Here is a 14,252-nt window from a genome sequence, read left to right on the forward strand (position 1 = left end):
ATATATATACACACACACACACACATTATAAATACATACATACATATTATTTAGTTCGTATATTTTTTTCTTCGCAGTGTGATTTTATGTCGTACTTTTAGCCACCGAGAGGGGGCGCTGGTGCTCAAGCAGCTTAATGCAAAACGATGCCACAACCAAGTGGCAGGCATTAGTTTTTACCAGAGCCCTGTAAAGAGAGAGTTGCGACACTCTTTGAACTCGCCGATACGCGGTCACGTGGTTCATGCAGCTCCCCATAGTTCCAAACAGTTCATCGCTGTCAGTCAGTTTGAGCGGCTGCTGGCGCAACATAACACATAAATCGACTTTTCTTACTTTACCTGACGTCTTTCAGTAATTATTGAGCAGTAACGAACTGATTACTTAGCTGATTACTGATTATTTCACAGACTATGCATTTTATCAAAGCATTTTTAGAAGCAGCTGATACATTTATCATTAAATTTTAGAAGGAAACGAGACTGCAAACACATATTTGTTAGAAAAATAATGTATATGCAATACAGTGATCAATATAGCCATGTCAGTGTTTTATAACGTTAAAAAAAGATCAGAGTAACTCCTGTTATAAAGTTATTCTGATGTTCTCTGCATGAGAATGCTCCACCTTGTCCTCCATGCAGCAGTTCAGATCTGCTCCAGTTTACCTCAGATCATCTGGATGAATTCTTGATTTCTATAGAAGATATTAATTCAACCTTTATTTAAACAGGTTCGTCCCATTGAGCCACGAGGACTCATTTACAAGAGAGACTGAATATAATTGTTGTATTTGTCGTTTTTTTATGGCAACCAAGTACCTGATAACTGAGTTGATTGTAGCCTGACAACTATTGTAAAATTGTAATTCTTTGATTAAAATGTTAATTTAAATGAAACTGTTTCTAGTTAAAATCATAACAGATGACAAAATAAGTGTTAACTGTGCAAAAATAAATTTCCAAACAATTTATTATATAATATGTAAAATGTAAAGCAAGCTTTAATAAAGTACTTTTACTGACATTTATACTGTTTATTAATGACATCATCTGAAGTCAGCAGGAGCACCATCATCATCATCATCACAACAACACAAAGTGAGAGCTGTAAATTTAATCTGCACAAACATTTTCAATCAGGGCTCAAAATGTTTAACTGTCAAAGAAACGTGCTAGAAAATAAACTGATGTCACTCTACAGGCACATTTAGAAAGAGGACAGTTCACAGAGACACAGTGAGGACGTGTGAGACTGAAGGAGGTTCAACCAGTTGTTCATGGACCAGAACCAGATGAGAAGAACAGCAGAACTTCCACTGACCAGTGATCTGACCAGTGATCACACATGTTGTTCTAAATTAAACTTCGGTACGAACAGTGTTAAATAAGACATGTCATATTTTTATTGAACAATAATCTTCATTCTAACAGTGACGTTATAATTTCAGAGACTGAGGAAGAAACAGAAATGAGGCGAGTGAGATGAGGGACAGATGAAAATGTGTCCTCAGAGGACGGGGACATGTCAGGATCTGATGATCCAGGATCAACAGGGCCAGGATGGATCAACAGGACCAGGAGGATGGATCAACAGGACCAGGAGGATGAATCAAAAGGACCAGGAGGATGGATCAACAGGACCAGGAGGATGAATCAAAAGGACCAGGAGGATGGATCAACAGGCAGTCAGGGAACAGAGATGAACAACCTGAGGAAGAATTAGAACACAAAAACATACATAAGCAGGACAGAAGAAACTCACAGACAAGAAAATTAACTCAGTCCTGTGAAGAAAAATGTTAATGGAAAATAAATTGACATATTTTGACAAAAGATCAGATGAAGACAACTGGCATGAAGAATAACTTCCATCTCCATCTCAATGAACCTGTGATAGTTTAATAAGTGTTTTGTTACTGTCCTACAGTTTATTGATGCTGATATATTCTTGTAATAATTCTTATTTCTTGTTCTGTCTTGAAAGAGTCTCATCTCAACTTGACCCATGATTACCAAACACTAAACTAATAATATAAAACTAATGTAATTTAACAGTCCTGCAGTAAATACCAACTTTGTGAAGGTTATGGTGTTAAAGTAATTTTATTCAAACATCTTGATTCAGCTGTTATTGATTAATAGAAGACAGAAAATGAGATCTTGTACCTTTCTGATACTTTGAATGCAACATTCAGTTCATGAAGTCATTCTCCTCTGGTTTACCTGGAAAACATGAAAACATTGACTCATCTCCACAATCACGTTTTTCTTTAATGATAATGTCACAATTTATGCTGCAGTCTTTGACAAATGATCTATAACTTTAACTAAATTACGTCAATCTTGTTGTCATGTTGTCATCATTCTTTGTTAAATCAGGTCTCTCTTGTAAATGAGTCCTCGAGGCTCAATGGGATTTACCTGTAGAAATAAAGGTTGAATGAATCTCTCAGGAAAAAAAGACCAAATATTTTCTAGTTGAGTTCAGTAACTGGAATTACCATAAATTTAAAAAAGACCATCTTTCAAAATTTAATCAGTAATAGATATTTTAAAACGCTGAATTAGAAATAAACCTGTTAAACCGTCATGTTGCAGAGCAGCTGCAGTTAAAACACAACTAGTAATTTAACATGTTTCATTAACTAAAACTGGCGACATGAAGTATTAATGTTGATAAATTGTGGTACAGAACAGTCAGATAACGCTTCACAATGGAGAAAAAGTGTCGTATTTGCATCAACTTACCGGAAAAACACGGAGAATGAACTACGTTCAATGCTGAACCCGCTGCTGTTTGGAACTCTTTGCCGCTTCATGACCCACGTGACTTCCGCATTCCATTCTTTCTATGGGAGTCTATGGGAGTGTCGCAACTCTCTCTTTACAGGGCTCTGGTTTTTACCATAAGAAAAATAAAACTATTTCCACCAAAAAGAGCACTAGGTTACAGTTTTCTCTCAGTACATTGCAAAACTATAATATAAATATTTACCGCAGGCGAATGGACGGAGATACTTGTAATAATAGTCAATGTAGCCCACTAGCACCAGAGTACAGGGCTTAACTCGGTGGAAAATTAATATTTTAAGTCGCCTTTTGTAGTTACTCAGACTTTTATAAACATCTTACAAAAAAAATAAAAAACAAAATACAACCAACTTGAGTCTTTTCTCCACTCAGCTATGTAAAGCGCTAACAGCCGCTAGCATTAAACGCGTTAGCGGTTTAGTCATGGTGCGTTCAGGGACTAAAAGAAAATGTGAATTTTAAGTGACAGATTAGCCAGTCGCCGTTCTCGTTTTGTTCCGTATTCTTTAACCAGAAATAATTAGGGTCGTGAACGAGATCAGGTGCTGAAGGATCCAAAGCTAAAAAGAATTATCTGTATTTGACGTAAATTTTTAATGTAGCTGACGTCGTTCAAATTAAAATTTGACTGAACACTTCCGTTTCTGATTAAAAAAAAATATCTGTACCTTAATGTATCATTCGTGTACAGTAAAGGTGTAGGTAAAAATAAAAACAAACATTTAAAGACTGATTTTTATTAAGATATTTTATTAGTATAAAAATAAAAAGAAACACATTAAAGCAATTTGATTATCTTCATTGATTATCAGCTGGTTTAAAAAACAAATTTCTCTTTGATCTTGTGGGATTTTATGTGAATAACATGAAAATGAAAAGCAAAATATTTGTATTTGTTCATGAAAAACATGATTTATAAGATTTTATTAGTGAAAAACTAACCATACCAACAGATATGAATCTGTATCACAAGTGAAAAGTTTAACACTAAAGAGAAAAGAAATAATACAATTAAAATAAAATTATTCAGACTTGATCCGTTTAATCACCAATACAAATCAATTCAAGTCACCTAAAAATATTCTCTGGTAAATTTTGGAAGGCGCTTGCTGAAGCGACTAAAGTTCACAACTAATTATATATTTTGTGTATAAAACTTTTAAAACCTGTTTAAATTGCACTTTGGTTTATTTAAACACAACAAAGACGAAGAAAAGCTCGTCTTTCACACTTGGTAGCTTTTTTCTAAACTGAAAATGCTCCTGTCAGATGATAAAAAAGGTCAACAATGCAAATTTGGGAGCGGAAGATAAGACGCTCAATAGAAATCTGAAAAATGTATTACCTCGAAACATTAAAAAATACGGAAATATCACTGCAGTTATTTAAATATTTTAAATGAATAATCTGGTTTATTTTAACCTAGTTCCTTCCTGCTGCCTGTAGGTAATAAATGTTTATTAATCTGCAGCTAAAATAGTCTAACAATTTACTAAACCCTTAAATTTCTTTAATTTGATTTATTGTAAAAGTTATCATTCAGGTTAGCAGTTAGAAAGTATTAGAAACAGGCCACATGCATAATCTTTACTGCTAATATAAAAAGCTAGTCTTATTCAACAATAAAAAAATAAAAAAACGGTATAAAACTTCTGAATGCCTTCATTAAACTTCCTGCTGTTTTTGTTTCTCCTATGATTATCATAAAAATCTTGATTTTAAAAACACTTACAGCCTCTTTAAACGGGCAGAGCTAAATTCTTTAAAGCTAAGTGGTTTTCATAGCGGATCACACACAAGCTCAGTAATCTGAAATAATCCTTCACGCCTGCTGTGGCAGAAAGGGGAAGCCCAGGTCTACTGAAACGGTTTCCTGTTTAACCGTTTTCAGAGCTGCCTCCAATTATTTGGCGCCTCTTTCCTCTCCGAAGTGCACCACAAGAAATATAATTTATTTATTTTTTTTAAACCATGCTCTATTTAAATGACGGGTTCTGTTCCCTCACTGATGAAGATGATGTGATTAAACACAAACCCACACATATTTGGCAGGTGAGCTGGTGCTGGTATGCAAATGTCCTCAACTACAAATAAAACGGAAAGCAAGGAGGTGAATCAGGCTGAAAGAAGCAGGATGTGAACGTACAGAACAATCGTGTAATTACTGATGGTGAAACTACAACATGAAGGCAGGAGTTTGAAATTAAAAAAAGGGAGTGGGTTGAAAATGTACGTTTGTTGTCCTGAAAGCAATTATTTGAATGAGTCACCAGAACAGAGTTTGTGTTGGCAAGGCCTTCAGCTTATTGAACTTCCTGGTTGATCTGCTGGTGAAAAGTGACCCTGTTCTAAATGTGAGTACAAAGGTACACCTGTGGGTGTAGTCCGAGAATGCTGCAGCAGCTCTGATGTTCCTAAAAGCTATATGAAGATGAAAAGAAACGCTCAAGTCCTGCACAGAAAACTGTTAGTTACGCTTGCATTGACAGATTGTTTGCAGAGTAAATGTTTGCTTTAAAAGGTGTGTATGTGCTCTTGATTTTCCCTTTGAATACATCTCCTCCTACTTCAGAGCCTTAGCTACAGATGAATAGGCGATGTGGATCTCCTCGTCCACCGGGCAGGTGGCAGAAAACTCCTCCCTGGCGTACGATGCGTTCAGGTACCTCCAGACGTTTGTCAGAGACTCGGGGATGGTGAAGTTTCTGTATTTTAAACAAACCACCTGAAAAAAAAAAAAAAGGAAGGGTTTGAGGAGCACGGTCACAAAGCCGCAGTGGAGATGAGGCGTTGCAGACTTTGATGGTTCACCTTCACGATGTGCAGCTTCGGCAGCAGATTGCAGTCAGCCAGAGAGAGCTCCTGGCCGTCCAGGAAGGGGCGCGACGAGGAAGTGACCTCATCGGCACTATTTGCGTCGATCTCGTCAGGAAGTGGGGTGCCGAGGTAGTCGTCTAACTTCTTCAGAGCCTTCAGCAGGCCTTTCTCAAGATCTGAGCACACGCGCAAACACAAATTTAGGGCACAGAAGCAGAAGGCGAGCGGTTCGCGGTGAAGCAGAAAACCAGACTGTAACGTTATGAACAGACGCTTCCTGTTGGCTCCGTTCATCTGAGAACAGCAGCTGAAAACACTTAACATATAATTTAAAACATATAACGTAATATAAAATAATAATAATGTGGAACCAGAGATTTTTTTTTCTTTGTGAAAATGCATTAATGCTGAAAAAATTAGGTAAAGGTTACCTAAAAGCTAAAAGTAGAAAAAGGCTAGCTAAAAGTGACAACAACTCTGCTCCTACAAGGTTCAGTCCTGGATCATCTGGAGCAGTGCATCACAACATTGATCAATATATCAAAACACTGGCTAAAATTGAAAAGTAGCAAAGGCCTACAGCTAAAAGCTAAACACAGCAAAAGTCAACAGCTTAAAGTAACACTGTTAGCATAAGAAAACAGAAACACGGAAAAAGCATCCTAAAGCAGATTTTTTTAAGAGAAAATGTTTTTAAAGGAATTTAAAAGACTTCAATGCATTTTATAGTGACATTTTTGGGGAAAATAAACAAAAATAATTTCAAATTTGAAAAGCAAAGTAAAAAAAAAAAAAAAGCACGTCACCTCAGCTGAATGAGCTGAATGTTTTGATGTAAACAGTTAAATCAGCACAAAGTTTGATTGCAAAAAAAACATGCAGGAAAAAAAACCAACAGGAAAACACAAATTGCACGTTGTTTTAAACATAAATACAAAAGAAAGTTTTTTTCCTCATCGTTAATATCATTAGTATTTCTGACAACTGACTTTGATTTGCCTGAGGGTTGGAGTTCTTGATGTAGGCAGAGAACTTGGAGAAGATGTCCACACCGGCTGTGTTGGACTCTGGATTACGAGCAGCCAGACGTGGACACCTGAGGGACAAACAGACGACTGATGACACACCAAACAGAAACTTGCATCAACAAAAAGAAACCGTAAAAAGCCTAGATTGTTGTGGAATGACACAAACTGTGGTAACCATGCCAACCGTTTGTCTCTACCAAACGTAAAAGACAAAACATTCATCTTAAAATGGAGCATCTCATAAAATGCTTGTTCAGCTCCGAACGGGATTGGAGATGATGAATGGTGCGATTACTTGGGAGGGCAGAGATTGTCCTCCAGGAACTCCTCGATCTTGTTGGTGTCGGTTTTCACCTCGCCGCCGCACAGCAGGAAAGGAGGCTGAGCACCCGGTGCCAGGTCCTTCAAGATATCTGGTTTCCTGCAACAAAAAAATAAAGGGAGAATAAGGGATTAAATGAAGCAAGACAAAAACAAAATTATTGTTTTGCAGCTAAAATCTTAACGGCTACGATGTAAATAAAATGCTGGAAGAACACTGGGGGTAAAAAGAGAAAAAACAAAACACACGCACCTCTTCATGTCCACCGTGGTGACGTCGAAGACGACTCCTTTCAGCCACAGAACCATGAAGAGACGCTGAGAGAATGGACAGTTGCCGATGACCTGACCATCACTTCCTGCCTGTAGGGAAACCCCCCCAACCCCACAAAGAATTTGTTATGTTGGCAACAATCACATCAAAGTTTAGCCTAATATTACACCGAGGCCCCGGATATTTAAGTTGAATATCTACACCCCTTTCAGGCTGCACCTGGTCTGGTACCAGGCCTCCTGTAGGACTCAGTTTTCACAAAGGGTTTTGTTTCCACTCATGTTTGTGATTGTTGTGAGCAGGATGTAAAGGTGAGGAGCCTTCAAGCAGGAAACTTTAACTCTCCGTGATTAGGTTGTTTTTCTGGTATTGTTATGCGACACAGCTGGAATGTGGATCTTGATTCGTCTTTAAGGAAACGGCAGAGCTGCTCCCTTTAGGTGCAAGTGGCACGTCTATCTCGGGGAGATAAAAGACTTCAAAGTCTTTCTTCTTATTAACTGACACAAAAGAATTACTAGCATGTTGGCTGAAGCTTCTGCAGAATCTGAACTGATTATTGTATCAGCTCTGGATTTACCGGTTGGCCCTAAACTCCTCGATAGTCATGAACTTTGGGTGATCTCTGTAACATCAACACATTAGAGCTGGTTGGTTACTGATCCGAGTCCTGGCACTAATCAGGACTTACGAGTCCGGTGTTCCAATGAACCCAGATCCTACGCGTCCTCTGGCAGGCTGCTGCTACACACGCTGCACAAGTTGGAGGAAAAACAACTGAATCATGGAAAACGCCGCAGACTCAAAATAAGAAAAACCGTGACAACACCTCCAGCTGGACGGAGGCTCCAGGGTCGACTCTGGACTCTCTTGAACATGAATTACGTTTCTCTCACACGGTTCTTGGGATTTTCCAGGGGTTTGAAAAGATTTCTAGACATGTATGCCCTTTTCACTCAGAAATGAGACTCGGACATTTACTCAATCACACTGACCAAAACGAGGCCACGTAACTCCATCTCTGCACCGGCTTTCAACAAACCAGCCATAATTCCAGGCGTAGCAACAGCTGTGTGTTTTACACAGAATGACAGAAAACGTTTCCTCAAATGGAAACAGAATCAATAAAGGATTATGCTCTGAATGGGAGGAGCAGATGATAAATTATATTCAAAAGCATCAAATCCCGTCTATTTAAGCAATGTTAAGGAACACGGTGCAAGTTTCTGCTGTCAATAGTTTATTTTTGCATTTTCCTTTTCATAAAATCACCATAAAAGACAAAGAAATAATTTAACACACATCTAAGACTGATTAACTTATAGAGTCATGCTAAGTCAAGATGGCCGCCACAGCTAATCAAACTTAGCGAACACAAAAATGGCAACGACTCAGACAATTCTGCGGCAGTAGTTGAAAGACATTCCCAACAAACTGAGCGGTAACAAATGCGCAGCATCGCAATTTTAAAACTTTGACATGCAAGGTGATGTGTGCAGTCCTTCAAGAAATGCTGCTCTTATCCGTGAAATAAACAAAACAAACAAACAAACAGAACCTGTTGCACTAAATCTCTTCACAACTACGTTTTCAGATCATTGAGTCACTGAAAAGCTTCATCAAACCTTATTTACTATCAGAACTGGCACAGAAAATGTAATAAATATATAAACTTGTTTTGAAGCTCTCCTCACTACTTTTGGTTTGTAAACAAGTTTTCTGTGCTTGGTTTAATAACCAAATCTCATGAATGACCTTGGAACGTTTGCATGACTAATTTACACAGGTTTGAAAACGTGCTTCTATTTAAAGGCCCAGCTGTCCTTGAAGGACCTGCTGCCTTTCATGGCAGAGTTTCAGACTGAGGTCATCCACTGAGGTTAGAGAAGGTGGGCCTGTGATCGGAAGATCGCCGGTTCAACTCCCGGTACATCAAAATGTGGGTGGGATAGGTGAAGTACCCACACCTGCCTCCACTCTCATTCATCCCACCCTGGGCCCTTGAGCAAGGCCCTTAACCCCCACCACCTGCTCCACAGAGGGCTGTGGTAGCTCGGTGGTCTGCGTTTGCGTCAGGAAGGGCATCCGGCATAAAAATAATTACAGAGTCTTCGTGCGACTTAGTTCACTGTGGCGACCCCAGAAGAAGGGAGCAGCCGAAAGAAGAAAAAGAAAAACGCCCAGAAATGTTTAGTGTGATCTTGTTCAGTATCACCAGATGATGCTTGGAGTATAAGTTGGGAATGACTCTCAGCTACTACCACACTGTTTTAGCTCAGTATATGTAAACAGGGTGAAATAGAGCCATGTTCTGGCCATGGCCCCAACTTAAACTGGGTTGGCTCCAAAAGTTAAACAAACTGCTTTTTGAGAGTTACATTAAAATTTGCTCTGTGGATTACGAGATGTTTTACAGCACAGTTGTGAAGTGGTTAGAAGGATCCCCTCCCAACCTGGGGTTGCACTTCTTCTTCTTCTTCTTTCAGCTTTTCACTCTTCAAGGGTTGCCACAGCGAATTATTCTCCACCATCCTCACTCCAACTACCACCATGTCTTCTCTAACTACATCCATATTCCTCTTCTTTGTCTTCTTCCTTTCAGCTGCGTTTCTAACATCCTTCATATACCAACTGTCCCTCCTCTGGACATGTCCAAACCATCTCAATCTGGTCACTTTAACTTTATCTCCCAGTTGTTCAACCTGTGCTGTACCTCTGATGATCTCATTCCTAATCTTATCCATCCTAAGGAGAACCTCAACATCTTCATTTCTGCTACTTCTCATTCTTTCTCCTGTCTTTTGGTCAATACCACGGTCTCCAGACCATACAGCATAGCTGGTCTCACCACTGTCTTGTAAACTTTTCCTTTGACCTTTGTTGACACTCTGTTATCACAAATCACTCCTGAAACTTGTCTCCATCCACTCCATCCGGCCTGGACACGTGGGTTTTTTCCAGGTACTCCAATTTCCTCCCACAGACCAAAACATGCCTGTTAGGTTATTAAGTTCCTCTAATTTGCCCCTCGGTGTGAGTGAGAGTGTCAGTGGTTGTCTCGTTTGTCTCTCTATGTCCCTGTGATGGACATGTGACCTGTCCAGGCTGTTCCCCACCTCTGGATATAGGAACCAGCTCCCCATGATTTGGAAAGGAGAAGCAGTTAAAGATACAGACATGAGCAAAATAAAACATTATTGCTTTTTGCCTGGTGATAAAAACAAGAATGTGCAGCATTTCTAATACTTTGTGTTGCTTTAAACAATTGTGTTTTTAACTGCATCACACGCGCCACTTTTTGTACTAATCTGACTCATTTCAACCTCCAGTCTGTGAGAAACTAAAGTTCAGAGAATGGCTCTGGAAGTATGGTTTTACAGAAGTTACAACAGCATCTTTCACGCCTAAAAAGAGAAGGGAAAGGAGAGAAGGGCGGCTCACGTGTTGACACAGAGGACTCATTCTGTGAAAACATACTTCACACAGCAGCGTGTGTGTTTGGCTCAGAGAAAATGGGATTAAACTGCCAGGATAGTTGACTAAATATAGATTAAAGTCGTCTGCGCGTTGGCTTAATGTGCATTTAATTAGATTACAGTGGTTTATAAACCCGGTGAGTCATGAATGACACGAATCTTGTAACACAGATTGAAAATTTGCGTCAGGATTATTTGTTTTCTGGATTATTTTCTGTTCAGCTCACCTTCACGAAAAGTTCCATCCTGATCTGATCCACGTCGCTCATCTTCACAAAAGAAAAAAAAAAACTTTGCAGGGGAAGAAAGATACAATGAAGTGAGTGAAAAACTGTTAAAATGTAAGAAACGAGAAGCTAACTGGCAGGAGCGGCGCGCGCATCTTCCGCTACAAACTTCTACTGACTGAACGGTCAAGCACCGGAAACGCCTCGAAAAGCACTGAAAAGTTTAAATAAGCATAAATTTTAAGTATTTGGAGGCTCTAACCTTACAGCGCTGAAAGCTGATTTTATTTATTTGTTTTGTTTTTTAGCCGCTGGGTTTATCTCCTCTCGGTTCAGCTGCCGCTACACTATCATCATCATCCTCATCTTTATCATCGTCATAGCAGCGCCTCCATTTCCGGGTGTCGCGTGACGAGCTGAGCCTCAGCAGAGAGAGGCGAAGAAGAAGTCATGGAGGATTAATGTAACACGTCAGCAAAGCAGCGAAGTCTGTTTATCACCCGAAAGTCCCGCAATTATGTTTTTAGCCCCTCTGTGTGAGTGTGTTAACAAAATATCTTCTGCTGGGCGATAAGGAAATTTCTTAATGAGCAAATACAACTGATTAACTATTCCAAGATGGCCGCCACAATAACTCGCCTTAGAAAACACATAAAAGGTTACAACTCTGCCAATTTTACAGATATTGACCTCAAATTTGGAATGGTAGTAGCTGTGGCTGATCCTCAACACACATTCTGAGCGTTTGTGCAGAAGCTTTGTTTAAAGCTGTCAAAATATGTTATTTTCAATGTTTTTTATTTTAATATATTTGTATGAACTATGGTCAAAAACTAAATAGTCATGTTTGCTGCATTCTCTTTTTCTTCTTTCGACTGCTCCCTTCTTCAGGGGTCCTGATGCAACCACAGACCACCAAGCCACCACAGCCCTCTGTGTGGAGCAGAGCGCTAGGGCACCCGGGGGAGAAGATGTTGAGCAGATGATGTGCCTTGCTCAAGGGTCAGGCAAATGAGGGTGGAGGCAGGTGTGGGCTCACTTCACCTTTCCCTCACACCCGAGGGATTGACCCAGTGACCTCACAGGTTTGCCTTCTCTAACCTCTGCGCCACCACCTACCAAACGTTTATTACCGATTTTGCTTATTTAATACATTTTGTAGCAAATGTTTGCTGCATAAATTGTATTAAACGAGCAAAATCAGTAGGGCCATTTTGTTGCCAACAATTGCAAGTTGTTCGTTTACATTCGAACTTGGACCAGTACACTTCAGACAGTCTCGGCGAGCAAATCGGAAAAATATTTCCTGGATTAAAGGGTCACAGGCACAAAAGAATCAGAGATGCCAGGTCGATTGTTAGAAGGTCAAGTTCTTTTCCGAAAAGAAACAGAGATACAAGATGGCAAGGTGATACGAGTCAATCTGAAAACAAACTACAAATTTATAGTGCCTAATAAAATTTAACAAACTTATCCAAATCTTATTAGTATAAAAACAAAAATAAAGCCCCCACAACAAATTTTATACTGTGTTTCTAAAACCTTGACAAATGCTTATTATAAATAGAAAAGCACCCATTAAAAGAACTTAAATGTTGTAGAAAACCATTGAATTAGGTTTAAAACTTTTGCAAAGTCTGTGGAGCAGAAAAAAAAAAGTGTTTCATGTTTTATTCTGAAATGCTCTGATAATGTACCTTTGTTGCCCTCTGCAGACCAAACCAAGTTGTGCTCAAGTTATTTGTCAAATGCAAGGTTAACACAAGGTGAACAGTACAATGAAATGCTTAGGATGAGCAGAACCAATTTGACTCACTAAACAAATCAAAGAACAAACAAGAAATATCAAAGCGTGCAATAAGGGTACAAAAATAAAGTACCAAAAAGTGAAAAAGTAATTATAATATTTACAATGTCCTAAAGAGAGAGAGTAAGCTACAACATGGTAGAATATAACTGTGCAAGCAGGATGAATTTGAACGAATAAGTATTTCAAGGTAGTAATATAAGCTAAAAAGCACATGACATACAGTATATTGCACATACTACACAGGTTGTGTGACAGGTTATTGCACACGTAGTGACACTGAGATTGAATTATGATGGTAAGATAGTTACTGTATCATACATGATGCAGTCTAGTATCAGCCTAGATACAGCCTACATAGTGCAGCAGCAATAAACAATAAACATATTAGCTAATATTAGTCATATTAGTTGTCACAGATGTGGCTTGGTGCAAAGTTATTGCCAGTTGTTCAGTGTTATTTATCAAGAGTTCAGTAATCTGACAGCTTGTGGGTAATAGCTGTCCTTCAGTCTTTTTGTACGCGATGGCAGACTCCTGTATCGTCTGCCTGAGGGTAGTAGAAGGAAGAGTCCTTGTGCTGGGTGGGTGTGGTCCTGACGATGATCTCAGAGCATGATGGTAGGTGACTGAACTCTTTTCTTTCCAGCTGTCAGAAGGAAAGAAGTTGTTCTGACTCACCATCTTGCTAAAAAAAAGGTCTCCTGGTCCAGATCCTGGTAGATGGGCTCTTAAAAAAATTATAAACATGTTCCGCCTGTTTCTCCTTCATTTAGTCACCACACATATTTTTGTGACTACTGTACAAACGTTGATCAGCCGGTGAACAGAGAGCTTCACCTTGCAGCTCAGCTTTGGACGCTTTTGACCTGTTGACGCCAACAGGACCACATCATCTGCAAATGGCAGAGATGGAATCCTGAGCTCACCAAACCGGACCATTTGCGCCCCCTGGCTGCACCGAGAAATTCTGTCCATAAAGAACAAAGTCCATGCTCAATAATCCAGGTATACAATCCAACATTTTTCAGTCAGGTCATCTGGACAATTTCTTTTTTTTTAATGCTGAAACATTTCGCCTTCAATCCAGAAGGCTTCATCAGTTAAGGAAACACACAACACAAAACTGATTCTTCCCTCCAAAGTGGAACAAACCAGTTTTGTTGGTGCTAAGTTGGTCTCTTTGGAACGCCCCCTCCTCCATTGCCGGCCCTCTTCCTTGTTGACAGCCGTGTCAAATTGGTTGAAAACAACAAAGTCCATGCTCAATAATCCAGGTATATAAAGGTTATGAACAGAATTGGTAACAACAGGCAGGCCTGGTGGAGCCCAGCTCCCGCCCTGAAGAAGTCTGACTTGACCGGCAATGAGAACAAAACTCTTGCACCGCTTGTACAGGGACTGAATGTGCCCACAGTCTCATGCTCACGGAGTGTCCCCTACAGAGTCCCTCAAGGAACACGGTCAAACGCCTTCTCCAAGTGCACAA

The 14,252-nt window shown here is 39.5% G+C and overlaps 1 protein-coding gene across 1 annotated transcript; it reads right to left on the bottom strand.

The window, feature by feature from the left end:
* Positions 1-5,007: 5,007 nt before the first annotated feature.
* clic1 (chloride intracellular channel 1) lies at positions 5,008-11,367 on the bottom strand. Its single transcript, XM_037693262.1, has 7 exons — positions 11,219-11,367; positions 10,957-11,020; positions 7,233-7,342; positions 6,954-7,079; positions 6,620-6,726; positions 5,625-5,806; positions 5,008-5,538 (listed from the first exon to the last, which is right to left on the bottom strand). The coding sequence occupies exons 2-7, from the start codon at positions 10,996-10,998 to the stop codon at positions 5,377-5,379; spliced, it is 729 nt and encodes a 242-aa protein (XP_037549190.1). The 5' UTR covers positions 10,999-11,020; positions 11,219-11,367; the 3' UTR covers positions 5,008-5,376.
* Between the last annotated feature and the right edge of the window lie 2,885 nt (positions 11,368-14,252).

This window comes from Nematolebias whitei, chromosome 19 (genome assembly GCF_014905685.2).
Source record: "Nematolebias whitei isolate Nwh7 chromosome 19, NemWhi1, whole genome shotgun sequence".
NCBI classification, from domain to species: Eukaryota; Metazoa; Chordata; class Actinopteri; order Cyprinodontiformes; family Rivulidae; genus Nematolebias; species Nematolebias whitei.

Bases quoted from the DNA above. Each gene is read 5' to 3' on its own strand.
- clic1 (XM_037693262.1), bottom strand. From the start codon at position 10,998: ATGAGCGACGTGGATCAGATCAGGATGGAACTTTTCGTGAAG. The intron at 7,343-10,956 runs GTGAGCTGAACA...GTTTCCCTACAG, and splicing joins GGATGGAACTTTTCGTGAAG to GCAGGAAGTGATGGTCAGGT. The intron at 5,539-5,624 runs GTGAACCATCAA...TTTTTTTTTCAG, and splicing joins CGAAGCTGCACATCGTGAAG to GTGGTTTGTTTAAAATACAG.